Source organism: Agrilus planipennis, unplaced genomic scaffold (assembly GCF_000699045.2).
Source record: "Agrilus planipennis isolate EAB-ADULT unplaced genomic scaffold, Apla_2.0 scaffold33, whole genome shotgun sequence".
In the NCBI taxonomy this organism is placed as follows: domain Eukaryota; kingdom Metazoa; phylum Arthropoda; class Insecta; order Coleoptera; family Buprestidae; genus Agrilus; species Agrilus planipennis.
Window position 1 is genome coordinate 1,574,237 of NW_020438896.1, and position 24,719 is coordinate 1,598,955.

At 34.8% G+C, this 24,719-nt stretch overlaps 3 protein-coding genes across 4 annotated transcripts in view; 2 read left to right on the plus strand and 1 right to left on the minus strand.

The window, feature by feature from the left end:
- Positions 1 to 11,001, plus strand: part of LOC108744506 (AP-1 complex subunit gamma-1) — a 41,813-nt gene extending 30,812 nt beyond the window's left edge. For both annotated transcript variants that reach the window (XM_025973160.1, XM_025973161.1), the window contains 4 exons: positions 9,522 to 9,786; positions 9,861 to 10,024; positions 10,497 to 10,589; positions 10,648 to 11,001. In XM_025973160.1, the coding sequence (XP_025828945.1) occupies positions 9,522 to 9,786; positions 9,861 to 10,024; positions 10,497 to 10,589; positions 10,648 to 10,749 (624 nt within the window). In that variant the 3' untranslated portion in view covers positions 10,750 to 11,001. The remainder of the gene's footprint in view (positions 1 to 9,521; positions 9,787 to 9,860; positions 10,025 to 10,496; positions 10,590 to 10,647) is intronic.
- Positions 1,402 to 20,586, plus strand: LOC108744509 (sugar transporter SWEET1-like). Its single transcript, XM_018480315.1, has 4 exons — positions 1,402 to 1,732; positions 7,949 to 8,231; positions 8,485 to 8,604; positions 20,379 to 20,586. The coding sequence occupies exons 1-4, from the start codon at positions 1,542 to 1,544 to the stop codon at positions 20,466 to 20,468; spliced, it is 684 nt and encodes a 227-aa protein (XP_018335817.1). The 5' UTR covers positions 1,402 to 1,541; the 3' UTR covers positions 20,469 to 20,586.
- On the minus strand, positions 12,569 to 14,501 carry LOC112904039 (COP9 signalosome complex subunit 5-like). The gene is made up of 3 exons (XM_025973162.1): positions 14,222 to 14,501; positions 13,900 to 14,167; positions 12,569 to 13,006 (listed from the first exon to the last, which is right to left on the minus strand). Exons 1-3 carry the CDS (start codon positions 14,327 to 14,329, stop codon positions 12,840 to 12,842), a joined length of 543 nt encoding a protein of 180 aa, XP_025828947.1. The 5' UTR covers positions 14,330 to 14,501; the 3' UTR covers positions 12,569 to 12,839.
- Positions 20,587 to 24,719: the final 4,133 nt, after the last annotated feature.

Consider the following 24,719-nt stretch of genomic DNA (forward strand, 5'->3'; position numbering starts at 1 on the left):
TAACATTACAAGAGACTAAGAAAATTAAGTTTTATTGTTAAATATGATTAATTAAGTCCTCTACTGTCCGACAAAGCCTGAAAGGCAAACTTAATTTGTGTATATATTTGACCACCGCAGACGTAGGAAAAATCTTTAAACACGCCAAAATAACATTATTTTAACTTTTAATTTTTACTTTTTTTGTTAGTCCTAGACCTGGAATAAATATGAAGGATTAAAGTAATTTAATACTTATATAAACAATTTTTCCGAGTAGTACTTTCGAGGTATCTAGTTTATTTCAGGTAGTCAGGTGACGAATCAGGAACAAATTATTACCTGCGGACAGTTATAAAAAAAGGTAAAGTGACGAAACAGGAATTGATGAAATAGGAACAAATCCTGCTGACTTTAATGGAAGCAAATTCCTTAAATATGAAGGTGTTGACTGCTGTCTTAAAAAATTGCAAATCTACTACGAACTCCATCGATTTACAGTACCTGAATGATGTAGGTGGAAGGGTTCCAATTGATTAACATTTCTTTTTTAATCTTTTGTTAAAGCTTTTGGTTGTAGTAAAGCGATTTGTGACATTTCTTTTTCTGTGGTGACAATGATTAGCAGTGTACAGCGACTTCTACGTGCCATCAACGAATGCCATATTTGATTCTTTTTACATGCTATTAAAATTATGCAAACTCATAATAAGCTTGAGTCATTTGTAAGAAAATTTAATCAGCAGAAAGACAACCATCGCAACTTTTCTAACTACAAATTAATAAAAAGTCAGTTTTGTAAGGTTTTGTTGATACAAGAAGGATTACTAAGTATGATAAAAAGTTCCTTCTTGAACGTGCTGAATTTTACGTAATAACTATTGTAAACAAAATCAACAACAGAGTTACGGAATATATGCCTATAAAAAGATGTAGGAATTTGGCTTTCAACCTGTCCTGTTTTTTTTAGCCTGCTCTGATTACGCAATCTGCGGCATTGCTAGAGCACTATTGAGACCGTCTCATTTGTTTTTACTTAATCTATAGTACATTACGTATCGAGGGAAGAAACAGGGTTATTTCAGATATGCAGTCTGAGACAACCCTGTTTCTTCCCGAGGTAGGTATACTATTTTTTGTTATGTTTATGGGGAAAGCTCATTATGAAATTGATAATGATAGAAGAGACATTGTCATTGAACAACTGATTTATACGCATGCCCATAAACTTCAGCGCATGCGCTGAAAAGACTAATTTCATTGCCTCCCGACTAAAACATGGCTGAAAAGAGGCCAAAAAAGTATATTCAAAAAAACTTCTTTATTTCGTTAATCACTGCTGAATAAATCTCATGAAATTATATTGAGGACAGAAAATTCGTTGAAACTATTTGAATCTTTTGATTTCAATCACCACGTCCATGAAATTGACATTTTACATACCGTTTTAAATTACATTTTTTGTTGTGATTTTTTTAAAGTGGATTATTTATGTAGCGATTTTTTAGAAGTTGAATATTCTCTCTTCGGTTTAATTGCTGCAGTGGCATTTATTCTTAGTTATGAAGTCATTAGAGAAAATTTCATGCAAATTGACAACGGCATTAACTCCTTACAAACCCCTCATTGGACCTTTAGCAAGTTGTTTTACAGTTGGTCAATTTCTTGCGGAAAGCTTAATCTGTTTAGATATCATTGCAAGAAGAAGTACAAGAGGAGTTCCATCATGGCCCTTTGTGGGCGGATTTGTAATGTACTTCTAACATTTTTATTTATCTTGACACAGTAGTAATTAATTTTACTAGACATATACGTAAATCACAGCTACCTCTACCTTACAAGCCATAAACAAGTATGTGGCGCCGCCGCAATTGTCGGCCATGCGGGTCTATTGGAGAGTCCACGTCATAACAGAATACATAAATCAATATCGAATTTTGCAAACTATACGTAAAATACACGGGAAATAGTAAAAAGAAGTTGGTATATTGTGTATAATTAAATGTTTTGAACATTTATTAGCAATTTCACAAGAATTGGCAAATCCAGAACAAATCATAAATGCTCAGAATTGTTCAAGCTAAATTATTTTCATTAGAAGTTGCACCCATTATTTTTTGATTTTTATGACATTTTTTGAGAAACATAAATTTCATCTACTAACGATTTTATCTTTTGTTTTGAAGGAAAAGTACTTTGCATCCTAGCTTCTTCCATAGCCTGTTTTCGGTATGTGCGAAAGTTTTGGAGACTTATTTGACTTTTTTTGATAATCACCCGCAGAAAGGCAATAGTGTGAAAATTAGTCTTAATAAAATTACAATTATTCAGATAATACACATTTACCGATTAATGTTAAAGTAACTTATATTCTTTGTTAATTCATTTGTGCTTATGTTTTCATAGTAGGCTGTGAAGATTTGGCCTGTGATGCACTTATTTAATTTTTTTAATCTCAACACGTGTAGTACTAAACTGTTTATGTTTATTTGTTCATCTTTGACGTTTGATAAAATCGGCAATGTTTACTTCTCCATCATGTAGCTGTAAAGTTTTTATAGCACTGCACTATTCAGTATTACACACCTACGTGCAAGTTTGCAATGTGATCGATGAAATGGAAAACAATTATAAGCATAGAGAATCAGAAAACAGTGAAATAAGTGAGGACGGGAAAAGATTAATAAAACTAGCAGAAAAATTAGGATAATATCGGCGAAGGGGAAGATGCTAAACAATGGGTGTGCTTGAAGGAAAAAAGAAATTGGGATAAAATAAAGCGGAGAGTTACCGAACTATAGTGACAGATAGGCTAGGGCACGAGGGGGAAAGAAATGAAGCGAGTTGCGGGAAAATAAGAAACGCTATGTGGAAAGCTACGAGAGAATCAGGGATGGTAAAATGGGTTAGAGACGGGTCGAATATAAGGAGTGATAAGGGTGTAAGGTTTTCTGAAACGTGCCGCATTCAAAAAAAGAAATGTAGGAGCTTTTAAAAAACTGGCTGAAAGATAGATGTCAGGAAAAAAGGAGGCACTAAATAGCTACAGAAATAGACTGTATATAGAGCAAGAGGAAACTAAAGAGATGAGACCAGGGAGGAAATATAAAAGGCTAAAGGCATTACAGAGTGGTGGAGGGCAATTAATAGAATTTTTATTTTATATATATAGAAATTCGAATGTAAGAAATAGTAGAGGCGTTTAGTAGAATAGCAAGTGGTAAGGTGACAGGTGAGGATGGGATACCAATTAAATGTATGAAGGTTAAATAAAGAGGTTTTAAGATGGGTTAAAATTACTCTTTCAATCAATCAAATCATATGAAGATGGGGATGATAGGCAGAAAAGTACCGGGGAGTTTCACTATTAGATGCAGAATACAAGGTTTTGATCAGCATAATGGCAAATAGATTGAGTAAATGGATAGAAGAAGAAAATGTGTTAAAAAAGAGCCAAGCGGGTTTCAGAAAAAAGACTGGCACGAGGAATCATATATTTGTTCTTAACATATTAATAAATGATATATTTTACGCAGGATTCATAGACTTTAAAGCCGCTTTGGACTCTGATTGAAGCTAACGTAGGGGTAAGGCAGGGATGTGCTCTAAATGCAATTCTATTTGATATTTTTATTGGTGATCTGGATGATATGTGGCTGCGTAGGGGGAGGGGGACGACGTTTAATAATATAAAAGTTTGGACAGAATGTACCAAACATTTAGAAAACATGTTGGGGACTTAGAGACTTATGTCGAGAAAAATAAGCTAACTGTGAATGCGAAAAAGACGAAGGTGCTAGTATTCAGAAATGGAAACAAAAGAAAAAGAAATGAATGTTGAAAATTTAAGGGAATGTGAATGAATTTAAGTATCTACGATACCGGTACACAACGAAAACCAGTACAGAGGGATATAGTAAAACTGGCGGGAAGGGTGCAAAATGCCGTTAATGTGACTTGGGGAGTGGTTAAAAGGGCCGGAAGAGATTTAAGAGATGATCGTGTGTTTTAAATAAACCCGATGGTAAGATCGGTAGCACTATCATCATCGTAAGGTCGTCAGTCCTTAGACAGGTTGGAGACGTACCTCCACTCTTTCCCTATCCTGAGCTAATATTCGCATTTCCCCAAAACTAGAACAACCTTAACTATTTGCGAACAGTCATCTAATCTAGGTCTACCTGTATCCTTCCTAACTCCCGTTTCTGCCTCTATGTCTTCAACTAGACCTTCATGCCTGAAAAGGTGTCCTACTAACCTATCCCGCCTATTTTATTGACTTCCATAGAGTTCTCTTCTCCTATCCTTTTTAATACCTCTTCATTTCTTATCTTCTCTATGCACGGTATCCTCCTCATTCACTTATAACATGACTTTTCGAACGTTTTTAACCTCTTATTTCCTGCCGCGCCCACTATCCATCTCAATTAACCGTTCGCGAGCATAGAAGTGACTTTTCCATTGAAGGCGACACGACCCTGCGCTACCTCTTCTTTATATCCGTACTACTCCTTCCGTCCTGACATATCTGACTTCCTAGATACCTAAAATCAGTCACTTCTTCTAATTTTTCGTAGCACTTTATGGAGTAGAAATTTGGGACTGGGAGAAAATTGATAGTATACGAAATATACAAGGAAGGTACTGTAAGATGGGATTGGAGGTAGCGAGAAATACGCCAAAGTATATTTGGAAAAGTGAGTTAGGAGTAGAAGATATAGAATTCACAGTTAGGTAACGTGCTGGTAGATATTTAAAGAATGTAATGGGGATGGATGACAAGAGAAGGTCAAAAATATGTCTAATAGAAGAAATGAATTATTGAGTAAAAACCCATCAGAATAGGGAAAATTAGAAATAATTGTGGAGCTGAGGAAACATTAACTCCTTGAGCAGCATGTCCCTGAGTGGTCTGTCTTTGGTGGACAAATCAGGGATGAACGAGCTGTAATAGGTTGCTTTACCTAGAAACAGTTGGACTTCTTCTGGTATGGTTGGTTTCGGCGCATCACGTACAGCTCGGATGTGTGCATCAGACTTGTGGATGCCTGACGCATCGATTTTGTGTCCAAGGGCTTCCAAAGATGTTTGAGCGAAAACGCATTTGGCTAGATTGAGCTTGCGGTTGTGTTGCCGAAACCGTTCCAGAAACCGTTCTCAAAACTATCAGCAAAAACTATACTGTCGTCAAAAAAACTTATGACGTTTAGGAGATCCTGCAGAACCGTTTCCATTCACTGCTGCCATGCCAGATAGCGGGAATGTTAGCTGATCCATAGACTACTAGTGTTGAACGGATCAGACCATGAGTTGGGGTGTTCAGCGTGAGCGCGTGACTGAACTCATCATCAACCTCGAGATGAGTGTACGCGTCGATGATGTCTAGCTGGCAGAAGAGAGTGGCACTGCGCATTTGGTTGAACAGGTGTTCCACCTTGGGAATCGGATATTCATCGATAATGATCCGCGGGTTTAGAGTAGGCCTATAGTTGCCTGTGATCCTCAACTTGCAGTTCTTCTTGGCGACGACGTGTGTTGTAATTGTCCATTCGGAGCAGTCCACTCTTTTGTAGAAGCCAGATGCGATTTTCTTGTCGATTTCCTTGGCGTAGGAGTCACGAAGGGCAACTGGTACGTCTCGATCTCGGGGAAGACAGGTGTGGCTCCAGCATTCAGGTGCATCTTCGCTGGGGGACCTGAGACCTTCCCGAGGATATTGCTGAACACATCCTGGTAGCGAGATAGAATGTTATCGAGCTGCTTCTGTTGTTCCGAGGTCAGAGCCTGTTTGTCTGAGAGCTTGTGGATTACGTCGGATTTCGCGAAGAAGTGCCCAAAGTCGATCTTCTGTAGAAACTTCGAAATCCACTCTCGGTCAAGGAGCGATTCGATTTCATTGTCAACCAAATAGAGATTCAGGTTCCTGGTTGTGGTTCCAATGGTGGTGCGAACTGACTTTTGCCATTGCATTTGATTGGATGGCCGGTGTAACTGACGATGTTACGATCGTTTTTTTGTAACACAAAACCTGATTTGATCATACTTAGCTTTGATTTGCTCATGGTTGAGCAGGGGGCGCCGGTGTCGAGTTACATTTTGACGGTGGATCCCTCTATGTTCCCATCAACCATTGGCTTAAGTGCTGCACTGACCGATCTAAAGACCTCAATTTTGCTGAGGTACTCCACGTCGTCGAGGTCCTCTGCTGGGAGCTCTTCTTCGGACACGACGTTTGCTCGATTTTGATCGGCCAACTTTTCCGATGTGGCCTTAGTTGCCACACTTCGGACACTCGGCGTTCAGGAACCTGCACTGGTTGCGAGGGTGAGCTTCACTGTACCGTGCACATATTGATTGGTTGTTCTGAGATGCACTCTAGTTTGCCTGGTGTGGCCCTTGTTGCTGCTGCCTGGTCTGGTTGTAAGACCCTTGTTTTCGACGAGCTGACTTATTGTGTGGTGGTCACTGGTTAATGTTTTTCCTGGACAAAGGCTTCTCGTATCCAATTCGATTAATTGATTCAGACTTAGTGACAGCTGTTTTGAGTTTGTCGGCAATGGTGCGAAAAGCTTCGAGAGCGTGTGCGATCTCATATGCCGCGGTGAAGTTCTCTGGTTTCGTTGCAATAATTTCGTCGCACATTTCTCGTGATTCCAACCCTGCGAGCATTTGTTCGATTAACATGGGATCGAGGAATGTGCAGTACTCGCAAAACGTTGCAGCCTGGTGCAGTCTTAAGGTGAAGCTAGCGATGGTCTCTCCTTGCTTCTGCATAACGCTCCGAAATTTGATGCTCTCAGCAAACTTGTTGCGGGTGGTGTCGAAGTGACCTGCCAGTTTATGTTGGATCTCGTTGTATGACAGAGTTCCCGGATCAGCGGGACTCACCAGGATCTTCAAGGCATCATTGAGTTCAGAACCCATGTAGACCCGTGCAAAGTGTGCGTGTTGATCCGTTGGTACCTTGCTGCGATGAACTTAGTTCGGTGCACACACTTGCGTTGGAGTTATTCACTCGGTTTCACAAAGTTATTTATCTTACCCCACTCCTGACACCATTGTTAAATCGTGAGGTAAAGATAAATAACAACCATTAGTTATGAACTACAAGCTATAGTGTATTTATTTATAATGACACAGAGTCGATTTAACTTTAGAGCGGTCCAGAGTCGACGAGAGACTGCCCGAGTGCTTTTTTTTTTTGTTTTCGTGGAAGAGGGGAAATCTTCAAAAGACACCTAGCCGTCCGTACGACTGGGTAGTGTCAGATACCCGAGGTCCTCGGACCTACCGACTAAAACCCTTCTACCTCAGGCCGTTCTATGTATGTGTTTGTTTATTATGTGATTGTGGTTTTTATTTTATGTGAATGTTTTGTGTGTGTGTGTGTGTGTGTATGTGTGTGTGTGTGAGCGCGTGTGGCCCGAGTGTGGTGAGCGGGCGTATATATACAAACGGTGAAAGTACGGAGTGGAGGAAAAGAGGAAAAGAAGGTTCCAGAGAGGAATGTTCTCGAAGGAGATCGCTGGGGCCGAGTGATATGGCACACCTACTTGAACGTTCGCGAAACTCCGGAAAGATCGATGCACGCGTTAACACAATTCCTTTAAATTTTAATTATTGATTTCTATACATCTATTAAAAAACCGTAATGGCCGACATCAGTGATAATGCGACAACAATTGGAAAAACAATGATGGCTGACAACTGCAACAATTAGAAAACAATCATGGCCGACACTACGTCATAGTGGAGCAATAAAAATGGACAGGGCAGGGGGAAGAACTATAATAGTAATAAATTGTATGCAGTGCAGTATCGGGGCAGTAAACAATGCTGCCGACAACACTACTATAATCGGCATACTTATTTATTTTTAAAACATGTAGTATAGTTACATTTTACCTTATTACATACCTACCTACTTAATTACAATGGCTCATTTAAAGTTTTTTTTTTTTCATTGCAGAGGGACTTTGATGTTGAAGTATTCACTCATGATAGAAGATTTTAGTATGTTTGTGGTAAATTTTACGGGAGTACTGTTAAATTTATTCCATATTTTAATATACAATAAATTTTGTCGACGAAGAAGACGTGAATTGCACGAACCTTTAAGAAAAGGATTGATTTTTGTGGCATTTACGTTTTTATATTCTTTCTGGGAGAAAGAGGAGTTTCTGGGATACAGATATGGAATGATTGTAACTATTTTAATGTTGGTTCTCAACGGAAGTCCTTTACTTGAGTTGGTAATTAATACAGTTTTATTAATTTGGCGCTTTATTAATAAGAATAGAGGCATTAAATTTCTGATAAATAACATATTGAGCTTTCAAAAAATGTCGGACTTACCCCTCACAGAAAGAAAAGTGAGGTTATTACAGAAGTATGTTTTTATAATTTAAATGCGAAATTCAATACTATTCTTATAAGGTATACGTCTTTAGAAAATCGTTTATATTAATTAATTTATTTTAAATATTACCTATTTTGTTTTGATAGAGTGATATAATTGAATGTGAAGATGCTTCAAAAATACAACTTCCTCTTACTGCAATGACTTGTATGAGTTGCCTCCTTTGGTTTCTTTATGGATTTATCATTAGAAGCGATTTTATTGTTGTAAGTATTTTCCCTGAAATATTTGCTCAAAATCTTTCCACGGCGAGTGAAAAATAACGCACCATCAAAGTGACATAAACCCAAAGTTAGTTTCTCACAGACGTCTTTCTTTTTAATGCAGCTTGCTTCTTTCGTTATGACGTTGTGCTTGAAATTACTTTTTAAATTTTGATTTTGGTAATATACAAAGTAAACGAATAATAATAGATTCTTTACACGAAATTTGCGGCAACCTGTAGGATGCCACAGTTGAAAAAACATCGAAATTATTTTTTCAAATATTTTGTTTTTTGATTCGTGTTGTTATCTCTACTAATAAATCAGATTACGTACCTAATAATGGATCTTAAGACGTATTAATCGTTATTATTATTCAAAAATGTTTTGGAACTCCAGAATGTTGGAGTAGAGCTGGTTTCTTTACGTGGACTTCTTTTACAAGGAAANGACGTAAGCGGCAATGTACCCTTAATCGTTGGTTTACCGGAAATTGATATAACGACAGTAGAAAAAAGAGTCACTTTTTATATTATTTATAAACGTCTATGTTAAATGTTGCATATTATAATATTAATGTAAGGTCTGAAGTCAAATGGTAGAATACTTTTTTTTATAGAAAAACCCGTTCAAATGACAAGAAAAGTTCGGCTTAATTTATTATTATTTTAATCTAAACTTGTCTAATTGAGGACCACTTCCATTTTTGGAGTTGATTAAAAATATTTGGTTATTTTTGTTTTGTTTCCTCCATTTATCAATTGCGATCGACTATTGAGTAAAAGCTTTTGTTTTTCATGAAATTGTTGGAATAAAATTTTTGAATTGCCGTTTTCATTACGCGTTATAAAAAAACTCTTGCTTATTCTATTTCTAATTTCATTTTTACTTGTTTTAGTAAAAATAATGTTTTTTTGCAGAATGCCTTGTTAGATTTATTAGGTCCATCAGATACATCAGAATTAGATGTAATAAGTTCTACTGCAATTCCAAGCCAACCCATACCAAGTAGTAACAATCAGGATTTGCTAGATTTACTTGGGGGTTTGGATCCTATGCCTATGCCTGCGTCAAATACAGACATTGGTGTTATTTTGGAAAACAATAACAGTTCCCTGCCATTAAATAACAATCAAACTGCGAACTTTTTATCGGGAGATATTTTAAATACTAATCTCATTAATGGTGAGGAGGATATTGTATTATTTACCACTTTCTTTTTCATTTTTCTTATTTTATTAACGTTATAATTATTTTAGAAAAACACGTGCCTGTAATAACAGCTTTCGATAAAAATGGACTTAAGATTGTTTTTGCCATAGAAAGGTTACAGGACTCAAATACAGTTTCAATTAACATGACCGCTACGAATAGCGCTTTGTCCAATATGACTGATTTTCTATTTCAAGCTGCTGTTCCTAAGGTAATGTGTCGTTCGCTAAAAATAAACTAAAAAAAAACGTGAATTTCAAATCCTTTTGTAAGTTTTCGATCTGATACATTTAATTGTTCGAAACGCCGAAATGTTAAGAAGTAATAGTATTAATATATTGTTATTCTTCTTTAGCGAATGAAATTAAAGTAATGTTATAGTGCCTTAAATCATACATTTACAATATCTTTTTCTTAAGACGACGGCCAAAAAGTAACAAATGTTTTATAGTAAAATAGTGACAGTTTTACACACATTACCTAATGTGAATATAATGACATTATTATTTTCAGAAAGTAAAAAGGTTTATATATTTAGTTTTTTGATGTAAAGTATTATAAATAATGAATTAATTTTTTTAATTACAATTGGAATATTTCATCGATACATGTAAACTAATGTTAATTCGAAACTTTGGGTTTCGTTGTCAATGTTGTTAAATAACAATTTCTCTTTGTTTTAGACATTCCAATTACAGATGCTATCACCTTCTGGTACAATTATCATTCCAAGTGGTCAAATAACACAAGTTTTAAGGGTCACTAATCCTAGCAAAGTAAAAAACCATTCTGTACTATGTTTTTGTGTCAAATAAATTTTTGCTTTAATTTTAGGCAATACTTAGGATGCGTATAAGACTGTCGTATGTATTAGATGGTACTCCTGTACAAGAACAAACCGAGGTAAACAATTTTCCCACGGACATTTGGGATTGACGGAAGCTAGGTTAAAAAGTTCATCATTTGCAACATCCTACGACTATTTTTTTTTGTCGCTGAGAGTAATATTCTCCTGGTATTTGTAAATAATTCGTGTTCTTCATATCTGCAATTTTTGAGTACTTAATTCGTCCACTAGTTATTTTTAATCTTTGTTATTGCTACGAATAATTTCTATTGCTTATGGTAAGATGTTGGGACATATTAATTTGTTTCCATGTATTTATTTGTTTTCTCTTGTTTTTTTGATAATCACCCGCAGAAAGGCAATAGTGTGAAAATTAGTCTTAATAAAATTACAATTATTCAGATAATACACATTTACCGATTAATGTTAAAGTAACTTATATTCTTTGTTAATTCATTTGTGCTTATGTTTTCATAGTAGGCTGTGAAGATTTGGCCTGTGATGCACTTATTTAATTTTTTTAATCTCAACACGTGTAGTACTAAACTGTTTATGTTTATTTGTTCATCTTTGACGTTTGATAAAATCGGCAATGTTTACTTCTCCATCATGTAGCTGTAAAGTTTTTATAGCACTGCACTATTCAGTATTACACACCTACGTGCAAGTTTGCAATGTGATCGATGAAATGGAAAACAATTATAAGCATAGAGAATCAGAAAACAGTGAAATAAGTGAGGACGGGAAAAGATTAATAAAACTAGCAGAAAAATTAGGATAATATCGGCGAAGGGGAAGATGCTAAACAATGGGTGTGCTTGAAGGAAAAAAGAAATTGGGATAAAATAAAGCGGAGAGTTACCGAACTATAGTGACAGATAGGCTAGGGCACGAGGGGGAAAGAAATGAAGCGAGTTGCGGGAAAATAAGAAACGCTATGTGGAAAGCTACGAGAGAATCAGGGATGGTAAAATGGGTTAGAGACGGGTCGAATATAAGGAGTGATAAGGGTGTAAGGTTTTCTGAAACGTGCCGCATTCAAAAAAAGAAATGTAGGAGCTTTTAAAAAACTGGCTGAAAGATAGATGTCAGGAAAAAAGGAGGCACTAAATAGCTACAGAAATAGACTGTATATAGAGCAAGAGGAAACTAAAGAGATGAGACCAGGGAGGAAATATAAAAGGCTAAAGGCATTACAGAGTGGTGGAGGGCAATTAATAGAATTTTTATTTTATATATATAGAAATTCGAATGTAAGAAATAGTAGAGGCGTTTAGTAGAATAGCAAGTGGTAAGGTGACAGGTGAGGATGGGATACCAATTAAATGTATGAAGGTTAAATAAAGAGGTTTTAAGATGGGTTAAAATTACTCTTTCAATCAATNCACACTGAGTTGTGAATGTAAAATAAATATAACAAATTAAAACCACGTGGTAAACACATCAACGTTTACAGTTAACTTTGTCATTGCCTATATCTGCAACATTGGAATCAATTAAATATTAACACCTAAACCTACCTTGATAAAGCCTAACACAAATAGGCGGAACGTTGGATTTGGTTTTCGATTAAATAAAATATTTGTCTCTTAATTTTGATTTCAACACTATTTGGTAACTAAACGAGACGAAATAGATACCGTTTTTTCTTTTTTATCGTTAGTAAAAATCGTGAATGTTTTTAAAAACAAAATCTATGACTATTCATTGTATGATTTACGATTACCTTTTGGATTTACTTGTACTTGTACATATATTTACTATGTTACTTGCGTCCATACTTTAACAAGGCAAAATATGTAAATAAATGAAAAAAAAAAGAAATAAAGTAGTATTCTGACATTTCTTAAATGGTTATAACCCTATAGTTTCTACATATCGGTGTAAGATCGCATAGTTTTCGCATTTCGTGGAATTGTTTTTGTAAAAATACGGCTTACAATTTAATTAAGTTGTTGCGATCCTCGACAATTAAAGGGGTTAGTAAGTCGCATGAGCTTAAGTCAATATTACAATTGTATAAAAGAGGAAACCAGTTTTTTATTAAATTCAAATTTTATTTCATTCATTACACAACTCGGGATTAAATTAATCTTTTTTTTCTCAAGAAATGAAATTAGAGAGGAAAAGCAATAAACAAACATTTCCAAATGTTGTACAAAAAAAATAGTGCATAAGTCTATGGTTTTGGAGATACACTATTGAAAAGCCTATCTTTAATCATTTGGGCCATAAGGCCATGAATAATTTCTATCGTTGTTTTACAACTGTCCTTTGTTGCCTTTGATAATTTATCTTCAGTGCGCTTTTCATATGGATCAGTTCCACCAACCATGAAACTACGACCTAGAAATAAATAAGTTTGAATGCTTCAAATATGCTGTTAACCATGAGTCTAAAGGCTGTAAAAGTAAACTTTACACAGCAGTGTACTAAGCTATCTCTAAATGGGATGCGAATCACCGAGAAAGTGATGAAAACTATGCAACTCAGACAGAAGGCTACTCAAAAGATTAATTAATGAAACTAATTTCCCTTTTCAACCAAAACTACATTGGTTGATTTGTTCATAGGAAAGTAAAACAAGTTACAGACAGCTGATTAAGTAATACAGAACTGAAACTAACTTGTATAAGAAGTTTTGCTGTATCTACCAAAGTTTTCGTCAATCAGCTTAGCTTATAATTGTATAAAAATCGTAAGCTTTTGTGTCCGGATGCGATTTATACCAAAAATCAACTTTAAAAGAAATCAAAAACTTAGGCAGACAAATTAATTGAAATATAATTTTGTGAACAACTGGTAAACACTTTGAAGATTTGATAGCTAAAGTTAGAAAGTAATTAATCATTCCGGTTCCGATTAGGTCTTGTCAAGATAAACAAAACCTTGGAAATAGATTGAGAAATGCTCATATATGGATTGTTCAGAATTAACTGATCCGAAAATAGAATACTTTTTTTGAGTTATTATCAATTCTGTACGCCAGAACTTCCGCCTGTGTCTAACACAGTTTAATCCAGCTTGCTCACGCATTTTCTTCTGTTCTCGAGTTATCAGTAATTATTATCTATGTTGCTATATTATTTTGTTTCTTGTATCTTTTATTTACTAGTCTCTTTGTATATATTTTCTATTCGTTTGTTATTGTTGTGTTCTTCCTACTTAAACTGTATTAATTATTGTATTTTCAATATTTTTATTCAAAAATTAACGAAATAACAAAAATTAAATCTTACCAAAAGCAACTTCAGACTGCTCCAACTTTTCTGATAAATCAAATATCTGACCAGTGGTGTAATCTGCATTAGTCAGCAAGCTTGAAGAACTTAAGGTATTCACCCAATATTTATTCCAAAGAGAATCTAATAATCTTCTATCTAATGCTGATTTAAAATAAGAAACATCTAGAGAATAATACTGTTTGCAATGTACTCCAAAATCTTCAATTTTATTTAATGGAATAGTTTGATATTCAGATGGTTCCTCATTTGCTGGTTTGTATCCCTACAAAAACTAAGTAATGATATTTTTAAATCACAAATGTTTGTAAATTGTTACCTTTGGATAAGTTCTAAAAGCTCCCAGACATACTTTTCCAGCAGATATGGTTCGAACGGGATCAATAACAATTGCTACAAAGGGTTCTTGAAAGTTCTGGTTTAACATTTGGGTGCTTACATCAATTCCTGAGAGCCAGCATCCATAGCCTGGGTGACTATGATACCATCCAATTGCATTTTCTTGTCTACCAACCTAAAAATTAATTAAATTTTCCAGAAAAATAACAGTATACCTGTAATAACTTCAATAGGCATTCAGTGCACGAAAATGTGTTGAAAATAGCAAAAAAATTGACCTACCCATACGAAAAATCCAAGATACAGAAACAATGTATTTGTGAAAAAATGAAATAAATTGTATACTAATGAGTAATGAGTGAAAAAACCTAAGCCAACAATTTACATTTTTTGCAAAAAATAACATGGCAAAGACAACATTGTCTCTATGATGACAATATTCACTTCGACCTTTTCCTACCGTAAAGTTGTTATGACTCTAAGTAATCAAATAAAATAATAAACCATTGTTAGACAAGTTTAGGGTTGATTAGGTTACGGTAGGATGCTGTTTTTTTCAAACCTCAAATCGTGTCAAACATATTTTCTTGTTCAAAATGGTACAAGATTGAAATTTCATGAGATTCGGAGGTGTGACCCCTAATCTAAACAATTATCAAATGGACTCCTAACCTAACCTAATCTATGCATTTTGCATAAAGACTACTCTTTTATTTTTAATGACAACCAACTGTGCAACTTGGTTTAGAAAAGTATGGTCATATCATTAAGAATAATGGAGCACTTCGATTTAAATTTTGAAAATTTGGACAATACCGTGACTGAGTATTAAAATAATGACATCTATGTAGCACTTCCGCGTAAATCGTATTTTAAATTATACATCCTGTATATTATGAAGGTTTTAAATTGAAGTTATGATTTTAGGTAAACTTTTATAAAGCCTTTCCTACTTCTAAAATCTACCGTTTTCGAGATATTAATGTTTCAAGAAAAGGTATCACAGAGCAGTAGGTAGCGAAAAAGCATGCCTATTTCACAGTAAGAAAGCTATATTTAGCTATTTAGCTATACCCTCAANCGTGGACTTCTTTTACAAGGAAACGCTATATTCCGAACATTTTTATCTGCATGTTACCCTTTCCGAAACCATAATCGACAATATTTGCATTTAGAGGAAGTAGAAATTGAAACACAAGACTACTCACCTATTATACAGTTTTCTTAAATAAGTAGCAAACTGGGCGGTTTCAATTAGATGCAATAGGTAATCGCAACAAAATTTTTCGAAATTTGAATCCCTTTCGAAAAGACAGGCATTAAAGCATTTACAAAAATTATTTATGAATCGAGCAAAAAAGTTCGGCACACATCAATACTGACTATTGACTACTACAAATTTACTAACAGTTGAAAATTAGTTTCCAGTAGGTAAGGCTTGTATTTGTTGTAAACGATAAAAATGCAACAACTGCCCCTTTAACATTTGCCACACTATCACAAAAGAGGAGATAACGTTGTACGCTATTTCGCGGTGATATGGTTAAGGCTCATGACTCACAAATATAGGGTGCACCTTGTGATTACTGTAGAATTTAATCGTTATATTAACATGATCACACTGACCTACCATCGTTTGATTAAATACATCAAAGTTACAACGTTAAAAGAACAAATAACTACTGATTACAGTTGGTTATAACATATACATCTTAAATCGCTCTTAATCTAATCTAACAAATAATACATGAGCAAAAAATTCAAAAGAAATACAACACAGATGCTGATAATTACTAGGTCGTTAAATACGGCATTGCATTGTTGCATTTCTCTCCAGGGTCGGAATTAGATTTGCATGTACTTTCAACTACGTTTTTCTCGAAAACGGTGAACTTTCGACTCTATAAATATTTACTTAAGTTGGGGTCTTCTTACAATGGGCAAACGATAATTTGTTTGTACTTTATATGTGCAGCATTCAGTTGCCCTTGGAGATTTCTTTTTACAAATCACTTAATTTGTGATTTTTGGCTTCCTCAAAACGTTTAATTAAATGCTTTTGGCTGTTGTTTTGCTTTGTACTCTTATAGAAGTTTTATTTTCAACAGTAGATACACCTTCAGCTGCATTATCGCCTCAAATCTTTTCGTCCATCTATTGCATGTCGTGTTACAGCCGGCCGCGGAGTAGGGGTAAAATTGAAAGACGCTCGGTAAAGCAGCCAAGGCCAATATGGCGGCGTCCATGGCTCGCAGGAGCTATCCGTGTAGCATTTATATTCTCACTCATTCGTGCAAGTGCATGACAATTACATTTATAGACTGTGAAACTCGAAGCGAAGATGAAATTATTGGTAGAATAACTGAAGTTCAACATGATTCAATGATTTAAATAAATATTGTTCTCAGTTTTTAACATGCGTTTATCATCTAAATGATTGTATTTAGTAAGTATTCCGTATTCTTATATGCAGATTGAAATTACAATTTATAGTTGGACATCTCGTGTACTATTGATTTTCCATTATCATTCCCATTTTCCAATCATATAGATAAGAATAAGAAACCGATTTTAATTTTAGTAAATCGAATAATTTTCCGAAAATTTACAGTTAAATGCCTACAATTCGAAAAGTTTCACTTGCATCGTGGTTTCATAAAACCACACAACTTTTTATTAGTGGTGTTACGAGTAGGCAACATTCCAGAACGTTCAATCGGCCAATTTTCTGGAAGTTTCTACCGATCGCGAAAATTCTAGCAAACTATATATATTGTTAGAAAGCTTTTGAATAAATAACAAATAAACTGACGTCATTTGAGAAACCTTAAGAAGTCACATATCATTGGAAAGCTCTTGAAACGTAGTCCGCTTATCTGAGGCAGTTTCGAGCAGCGGCTGAGGCAAATGCCTAGACCGATTCAGAGAATGCAACGGCACCAATAATTGCTTTACGAGGGGGGGGCACCAGATGGATGCCTAAGTCTCAACAATATGACTTCTAGTACCTTCTCAACCCCCTAGAAATGAGGTACGTGGATAAACATCTACAACAGGTACATCAGACGCACTTGAAAAGTCGTAATCAAAGAAGTAACGAGACCCTCCGCTCCTTCGGAATTTATAGACCAACTAGCTGTGTAAATAATTATTGATGGAGACAAAGATTTTGAACTACAGCTACAATTGGAAATGCAATCTTATGTAGTTAGGTATTAGTGGCTGATATAGTAAATCATGTTATCATTAGATTGGATCTTCTTCAAGAATATGAAATCGACTTAAATACTAGTACCTCTACAATGCGCATCGATCGACATGAGATAGTAATGTCAAATGCAAAGACGAAACTTGTCGCCTGTAAGGTGATCGTAGAGAAAGTTCGAGTATTATCCTGTCACTCCCAGAGCAAAAGTAATTGATGGCGACAGTCTAATCGAACAATCCACACTTCAGACATTATCAATACTCGTCAGAATAGTCAATTTGAAAGACTTCGAGCAAAAGACGAGATGAAATCGAATCACTTTCAGCAACTTTAATAGAACTGGTGAAACGGTCAAGTAACCACAGTCAACAAGCGTCAAGTCAAGCAATTAGAACAGCTTCTTAGCCGTGTTCAACACGTCTTCGTCCTCTCAGATCAAGATCGGCAGTACCAACTTAATATACCACAGCATCAACATCGGAACAGCAAGACCCATCAAGCAAGAACCTAGAAGAGTTCCCCGGGCAAAACGAGAGGAAGTCAGTAACCTTAAGAAAGGCATACATAAGCAAGGGATCAACGAACCATCTCAAAGTACTTGGTACACAAGAAAGATGGTTCTACGAAATTTTGTGTGGATTATAGGAAGCTAAACGATGAAGAACAGTCACCCACTACCTCGAATCAACGACAGCCAGTACAGTCTAGCTGGAGCTAAATGATTCTATATTCTCGTTTAGAAAAATGGATACTGGAAAGTATAACTGTATCTGAAAAACTTTTTACAACTGTAAATGGACTATGGCAGTTCAATATGACGTCTTTTGGATTATGCAAGGCACCGGTTGTATTCGAAAGACTCATGGACATTGTATGTAATTATATGTTAACTAAACTGGAAAATCTGTTTGGGTTACTATGATTAAAAATCTTCAAAATGTGACTGAAGTTTTCAAGAGATTGACAGCCGCAAAACTGAACGCAAAAAATGCGCCCTACTTAAGAGAGAAGTGAAGTATCTATTGTATGTTAAAACACCGGGAGGAATTAGGATTGATCCAGACAAAATGGATGTTTGTCGATACCAAAAGATCGGCACGAACTTAGAAGCTTTCTGGGATTGGTTCCTATTATCGAAGATTCATACAAGGATTTCCCAATACAGGCTGACCACCACACAAAATTACTGAAGATGAAGTTTTATTCGAGTGGTCACCTGAATCCCAAAAAGCATTTGAAAACTTGAAGATTATTCTCTCTGAAGTTCTAATCTTATTATATCCACAATTCAGCGAATACTTCGTAGTTTATATCGACATTAGTAATGTGGAACTTGGTGGTGTGTTAGTTAAGAGAGATATAACTACGTGAACTACAAAATTCGAAATTAAAACCTCGTCGCAGAAGAAAGGCTTCAAAGCATCTCACTCTCGCAAAAATATCAGGTATTTGACGAATTTCATTTGCAGTGTTCATCACACGGTTCTGCACATTATTAGCATTGTACACTGATGATTGATGCTGCGCTGTTTCATATAATCCCACACAAAGAAGTATGTGGAGTTAATTCCGGCCTATCAAGGATATAAACATCATCCTATGAGAAAACTTGATGTTTGAAGCACTTTTTTACCGACTGATACAAATTTACCCTCGACAGAAAATCATTTTCCTCAACAGCTTATACTCGCTACAAATGACAAGGAGGCAGGAACTCTTCCTTTAAAAAATTTCACGCTGTAACAAGGAAAAAGACAAGTTTCCGCCCTATTTGGTGTGTAGTCATTTGAGAGTAGTCTTTTGCGAAATCGATGTTTCGTTTTTTACAGCAGTGGCTGAGCACATATATACCTACAGGCCAGCAACATTAAAAGAATAAAGAATTATATCCTACAAGCTGATTGTAACATAATCATTGTTAATTACATGTAATCTAACCTAATAAATAACAAACAATGAATAAGCATAAAAATGCAACACGGATGCAATGTCGTATTTCCCTGCATGATCTACTAGGGCCAGGGTGGCCTTTGGCTTTTCTTTCGAATACGTTTTTTTTCGAAAACTGTGAACTTTTGGACCACCAAATACTTACTTAACTTTCTCTCTAGTACCCTATCACCTGCAAGCTTGCTATTTATTTCAGAAACACTCTGTATAGCACGATCCTTTTTCCATACTAAATTATAGATAGCCCTCAGAATATCTGTTAAAAATAAATAATTAAAACATATAAATATTGTAAATAAAATAAAGAAATGAATAAACCTATTGTAATGTTCGTGGGTTTAACAAAACTAACTTTTTACACTAATTATTAAAGAACTTAAAACACTATTAAATTATTACTAAACTTAGGTTATGAATTATTCTATTTATTTACGCTACTGTTGTTATATCACTAATCACTGTGCTATTTATTTCACTGTTATCACTGTAAATTTATTTCTGGATTCACTTCTGCAGCGGTCCATTTATTTCTACTTCACTCGGCGATCGTCTCTTCCTTTAAATACTCTTTTGTTTACTTTCGGGAGCCTTTTCGAAACATCCGGATATATTCTTTTTTCTTTAAACTGTTTAACTACTTTCCCAGAACGCAGGTACGTCACACATATTTACAAATACGGAGCACATGAAGTAAGGCGCCCGTGGCTAGTCGGCGAATCGATAAGCCGTTCACGCACACGTGTGTCCGATCGCACACAAACACACTCTTGCTCGCTACACTGTAATGGTCATAATGTTTCTTCATGAACTTTTTAATTTAGCCATAACGCATTTATAGATACGAAGTATTTATCTATAACGCGATTAAAAAAAAATTCAAAATCTACAATGCGCTTAGGGTAAAAATTTCAATCAGTAGCAGATTTTAACAATTGCGTGCATATGTATGCATCCGATATAATTTTTTTATATTTTGTAGATTCAAAATTTTTTTGGATTTCTTTCTTCTTTTATTCAATCTGCTTTGTACCTAAACTATTATGAAGGATTTTCTGGTAAAACATCGTAGAGCTAATTCAAAAGGCATGGCCCGTTACAACAATCTATATTAAGAATTATTACTTAAATATTTGAACTTTTTGATGCATATAATTTCAAAATAAATGCTTTTATCTACAATGTTCTGTGTTCATTAAATTTTAACGATGACATTCACGAGAATAAAACATTCCGGGCATAAAATAGACCCTCATTTGGATGTGCGAAAGAAGACTTGGAGGATGCCATCAAATGTAATTCAACATTTCAAGACTAGGAACTGTGCGTAAGTGTTATCAGGGAGTGTTTAAATGTTTCCCTATATTATAAAATTATTACTTTTGTTATACTTATTTATTTTAAAACGTTGGGTAATTTTTGTCAGACTGACATTGCAGAATTTAGGTAAGACACGTGGGGCCACGTTGTGTTAAAAAGAAAAATCTAGGAATGATACACGTGAGTCACGTTGTCCTTGAAACGCAATACTGATAAACTGTATACGGGCATCAGCCTATGGTAAAAGTGTAATTTTGTTTAGACTAAGCATTTTGTAGAAAGGGCGGACGAATAGTTTTTCAGTTTGGGGAAGTCAGTTTCTCGAGGGCTGTGTGAGAGTGAAGATCAAAGCTCCAAAATGAAAACTTATTCTTCCTAAAAAACTTAATAAGGTGATAAACAATGTAAATAGAAGAATTTATAATACCTATCGTTTTATATTTTATAGTAAACGCCTGTATTAGTAATAGTTTATATTTAGGTAATGATAAAAATTTGAAATTTCATTTTTGCTTGCGTATGTAGAAGGTGATATTGTTTATTTGCTGAAATTATGACGATCTGCAATGTTTTTTGTAATTAATGATAGGTAACTGGAATTTGTTTGATAAATAAAAATATGATAAATTTTTGCGTTATTTGTCTAATAGTATTTTCCAACTGTTGATTTACTTACGCAGAACCTGATAGTGTGAAACGTAGACGCTGAAAAAAGAAATGGTTAAAAGCGTTTGAGGGTATACTGTTAGAGGAAGATATTAAAAGTACATACCGTGGATAGAAAAGGTTAGTAATGAAGAGATATAATAAGATCACATTTTCTAGATGTCATATGTCTCGAAGAAGCGACTAAGTGTGTGATATACTAGTGAAATAGAAATTAATTAATAATAGCGGTGTTAATTAAAAAGGACATGAAGCAATAAAAGAATAATAAGAAGCAATGAAATCGAAAATCGAAGAGGGGCAAAAAGAAATGAAAGAAGTGATAAAAGCAGCTTAAGAAGAAATGAAATAGATATGAAAGTAGTATAGGAAGCAATAAATATGAGAACGGAGGACAAAATAAATGATATTAAAAATGCAATAGAGAAAAGAAATCAATATGGGAAAAAAGACAGAAGAAGGGAATTCAAGATAAAACAGAAGATAAAGCGAAATCAAGACGGCAAAGAAGATAAAAGAAAGATACATCATTATTGGAAAAAGAAATTAAGAACCAACGACTTCCTATTATTGTGAGAACTAACAAATCTATTGAAAGACTATCACAATATTACTCCTTCACATCTTTCGATNACGTCTATGCGTTCTTATCTCAACTAAATGCACTGCTAATTAGTTTTGGTGGTGCCGCTTTATTCTGCCCTACTGATAAGTATCAGCAGGATATTAAAACAGAAGATAAAGCGAAATCAAGACGGCAAAGAAGATAAAAGAAAGATACATCATTATTGGAAAAAGAAATTAAGAACCAACGACTTCCTATTATTGTGAGAACTAACAAATCTATTGAAAGACTATCACAATATTACTCCTTCACATCTTTCGATGATAGGAAATGCCCGACATGCGTTGCCAGTAACGGATCTAAGGCGAATTCAGTAGTACAACGTGGGAGTGCCATTTGAGAGAATTGTAGTCCACGTGGCAGTATCATTCCCTATAAAACAGACTCTGCTAACCGATACATCTTGGTCGACACGGATTACCGAAAGCATGTACGATATCGAAAAAGGAAGCATACATTCTTGCCGATAAGCTTGTCAATAACTGGATTTGCCAAAAAGGAGTATCATTGGAATTGCATTTCTTCAAGAATATCATTGAACTAATGGGTATTAAACAAACGAGGAATACGCTCTTACATCCACAGTCTGATGGAATGCTTGAACAATTAATAAATTAATACTAGAAACAAGATAATTAATATGTTGTAGGTAATCCAACATGATGTCACATATAGGCAATCCAACATACACAGTAGCAAAGAAGATTTTCTTGACGTCACATTCTGGATCTTTCTAGAACAAGTCAAGCCCCTATAAATAGGTGTTGAGAGTTAGGATAAGTCAGTTAGTCAACACAAAGCGAAATAAGAAGAGCGAAGAAGAGATAAGGTGTGTGATATAACAGTGAAATAGAAATTAATTAGTATATTAGTATTATTTAGACAGTAAATAACTAAATAAATTAGACAGTAGTGAGAAAATTATTTGTCTTTTACTGTTAACGTTTAGGAAGCTTCGCTTGACACTTTTTTCGTCGTTTTACATTTCAAAATTGATTCCCACAAAATTCCTTATATTTTAACTGGGCATAAAAAGGAGAGTAGCAATTATTGTTTGATAATAACTTAAGAAATTGTTTAATAATATTTGGTTCAGATTCAATGGTATTCCAATCAAAAATGTAATGAGTAATGAGGTTATTTATTGTTTAATATTTAACAAAATTGAGTTTTAACTCTTAAAGCGTGTGAGTCACAATTCCGAGGAAAATAAAGCAAGTTTTTCACGAAAACTTTTTATATTTTTCCAAATCGAATGATGAGGATATAGAGACAATGAAATTGCATTAAAACGTCCCTAAAGTCAGCAGCTACAGATATACCAGGTCTTAAAGAAAACGAAAGTAGGAAACCCTGGATAACAAATGCCATTGTAGGATTAATAGAAGAAAGGCGGAAATACAAAAACAGGAAAGACGAAGGGCAAAAAAATATAAGACTATAAAATGGGAAATAATTAGGAAGTGTAGGGCAGCTAAGGAACAGTGGATTGACGGGAAGCGTAAAGAAGTACAAGAAAATTTTGAAGTAGGTAAAACCGATGAGGCTTATAATATAATTAAAAGGAATTTTAGAGAAGTAGGGTACAGTAGTAATAATATAAGAAATGATGCAGGGGTCATTTTGATAGAAAATGAGGAAAGGGCAGATAGGTGGAAAGAATACTTAGAGAACCTATACTCAGGCCGTGAGTTAGGAGATATATTAGAGAAGGAAGATAGTGTGGAGATAGATGAGATAGGAAGAATAATAAGGCGCCAAGTGTAGGGATACAGGTAGAAATTCTAAAACATGCAGGACAAGAGGTTAGAGATCGTATTTTTAAGCTAGTTAGTTAGTTACATTCGCACTGTCAGGGTTTAAAAATTAACAATTACAAAAAGAAGTCAGATAGGGATGCACACTGTCACCACTACTTTTTAATCTATACATCGAAGATGCGATCAACATTATTAAAGACAGTACGTAGGGATAGATATACAGGGGTAAAAGATTAGTATGCTTAGATTTGCAGATGATATAGCAGTATTAGCATCTAGCAGGGAGGAGTTAGATATAGCTTTAAACTATTGACAAAACAGTACTGCATGAAAATAAATAAAAGTAAAACGAAAATACTGATATGCAAGAGAAGAAAATGTAGGGAAAGAGCGAATATAATGATTGTTCGGGTCCTATTCATCAATTCGTTTCACTCAAAATTCAGTCTCTTTTTAACGTCTGCTTTTTTGAAATAATTGTTTCTTTAAGAATCGAAATCTTTTGTTTCGATTTCGAGAAGGGTTTCTTATGTGCCTACGCATAAAATAGTGTTATGAATGGCCCTGTTACAAATCTGAAGTAAAAAGGGTACACAAATTGGTCAGGGTTGACAGCAAGAAGGCTGTCATAAATTCATGTCTTGTAATGTGCAGGTTCATCGAAGACTTAAAGCGATTCATTTTATTGCCCCATAAATGTAAACTTTTACTCGAAACTGGGTCAGATGGTGAAATCTGGGACTATTGTGTCTACTAGAACTACCCCCATTTGTAATGACCAATGAAGCTTGTTATCCATAATATTTAGGAAGGGACTCGTACACTCCACCCCCTTTATTTGCATAATTAAGTTTATTTAAGTAGTAGTTTTAAGTTTATAAGAGAGATTCAGATCATGTAAAGCGAAGAGATTCACATCATTCAGACTCACATTAGAGATTCAAATTAAGAT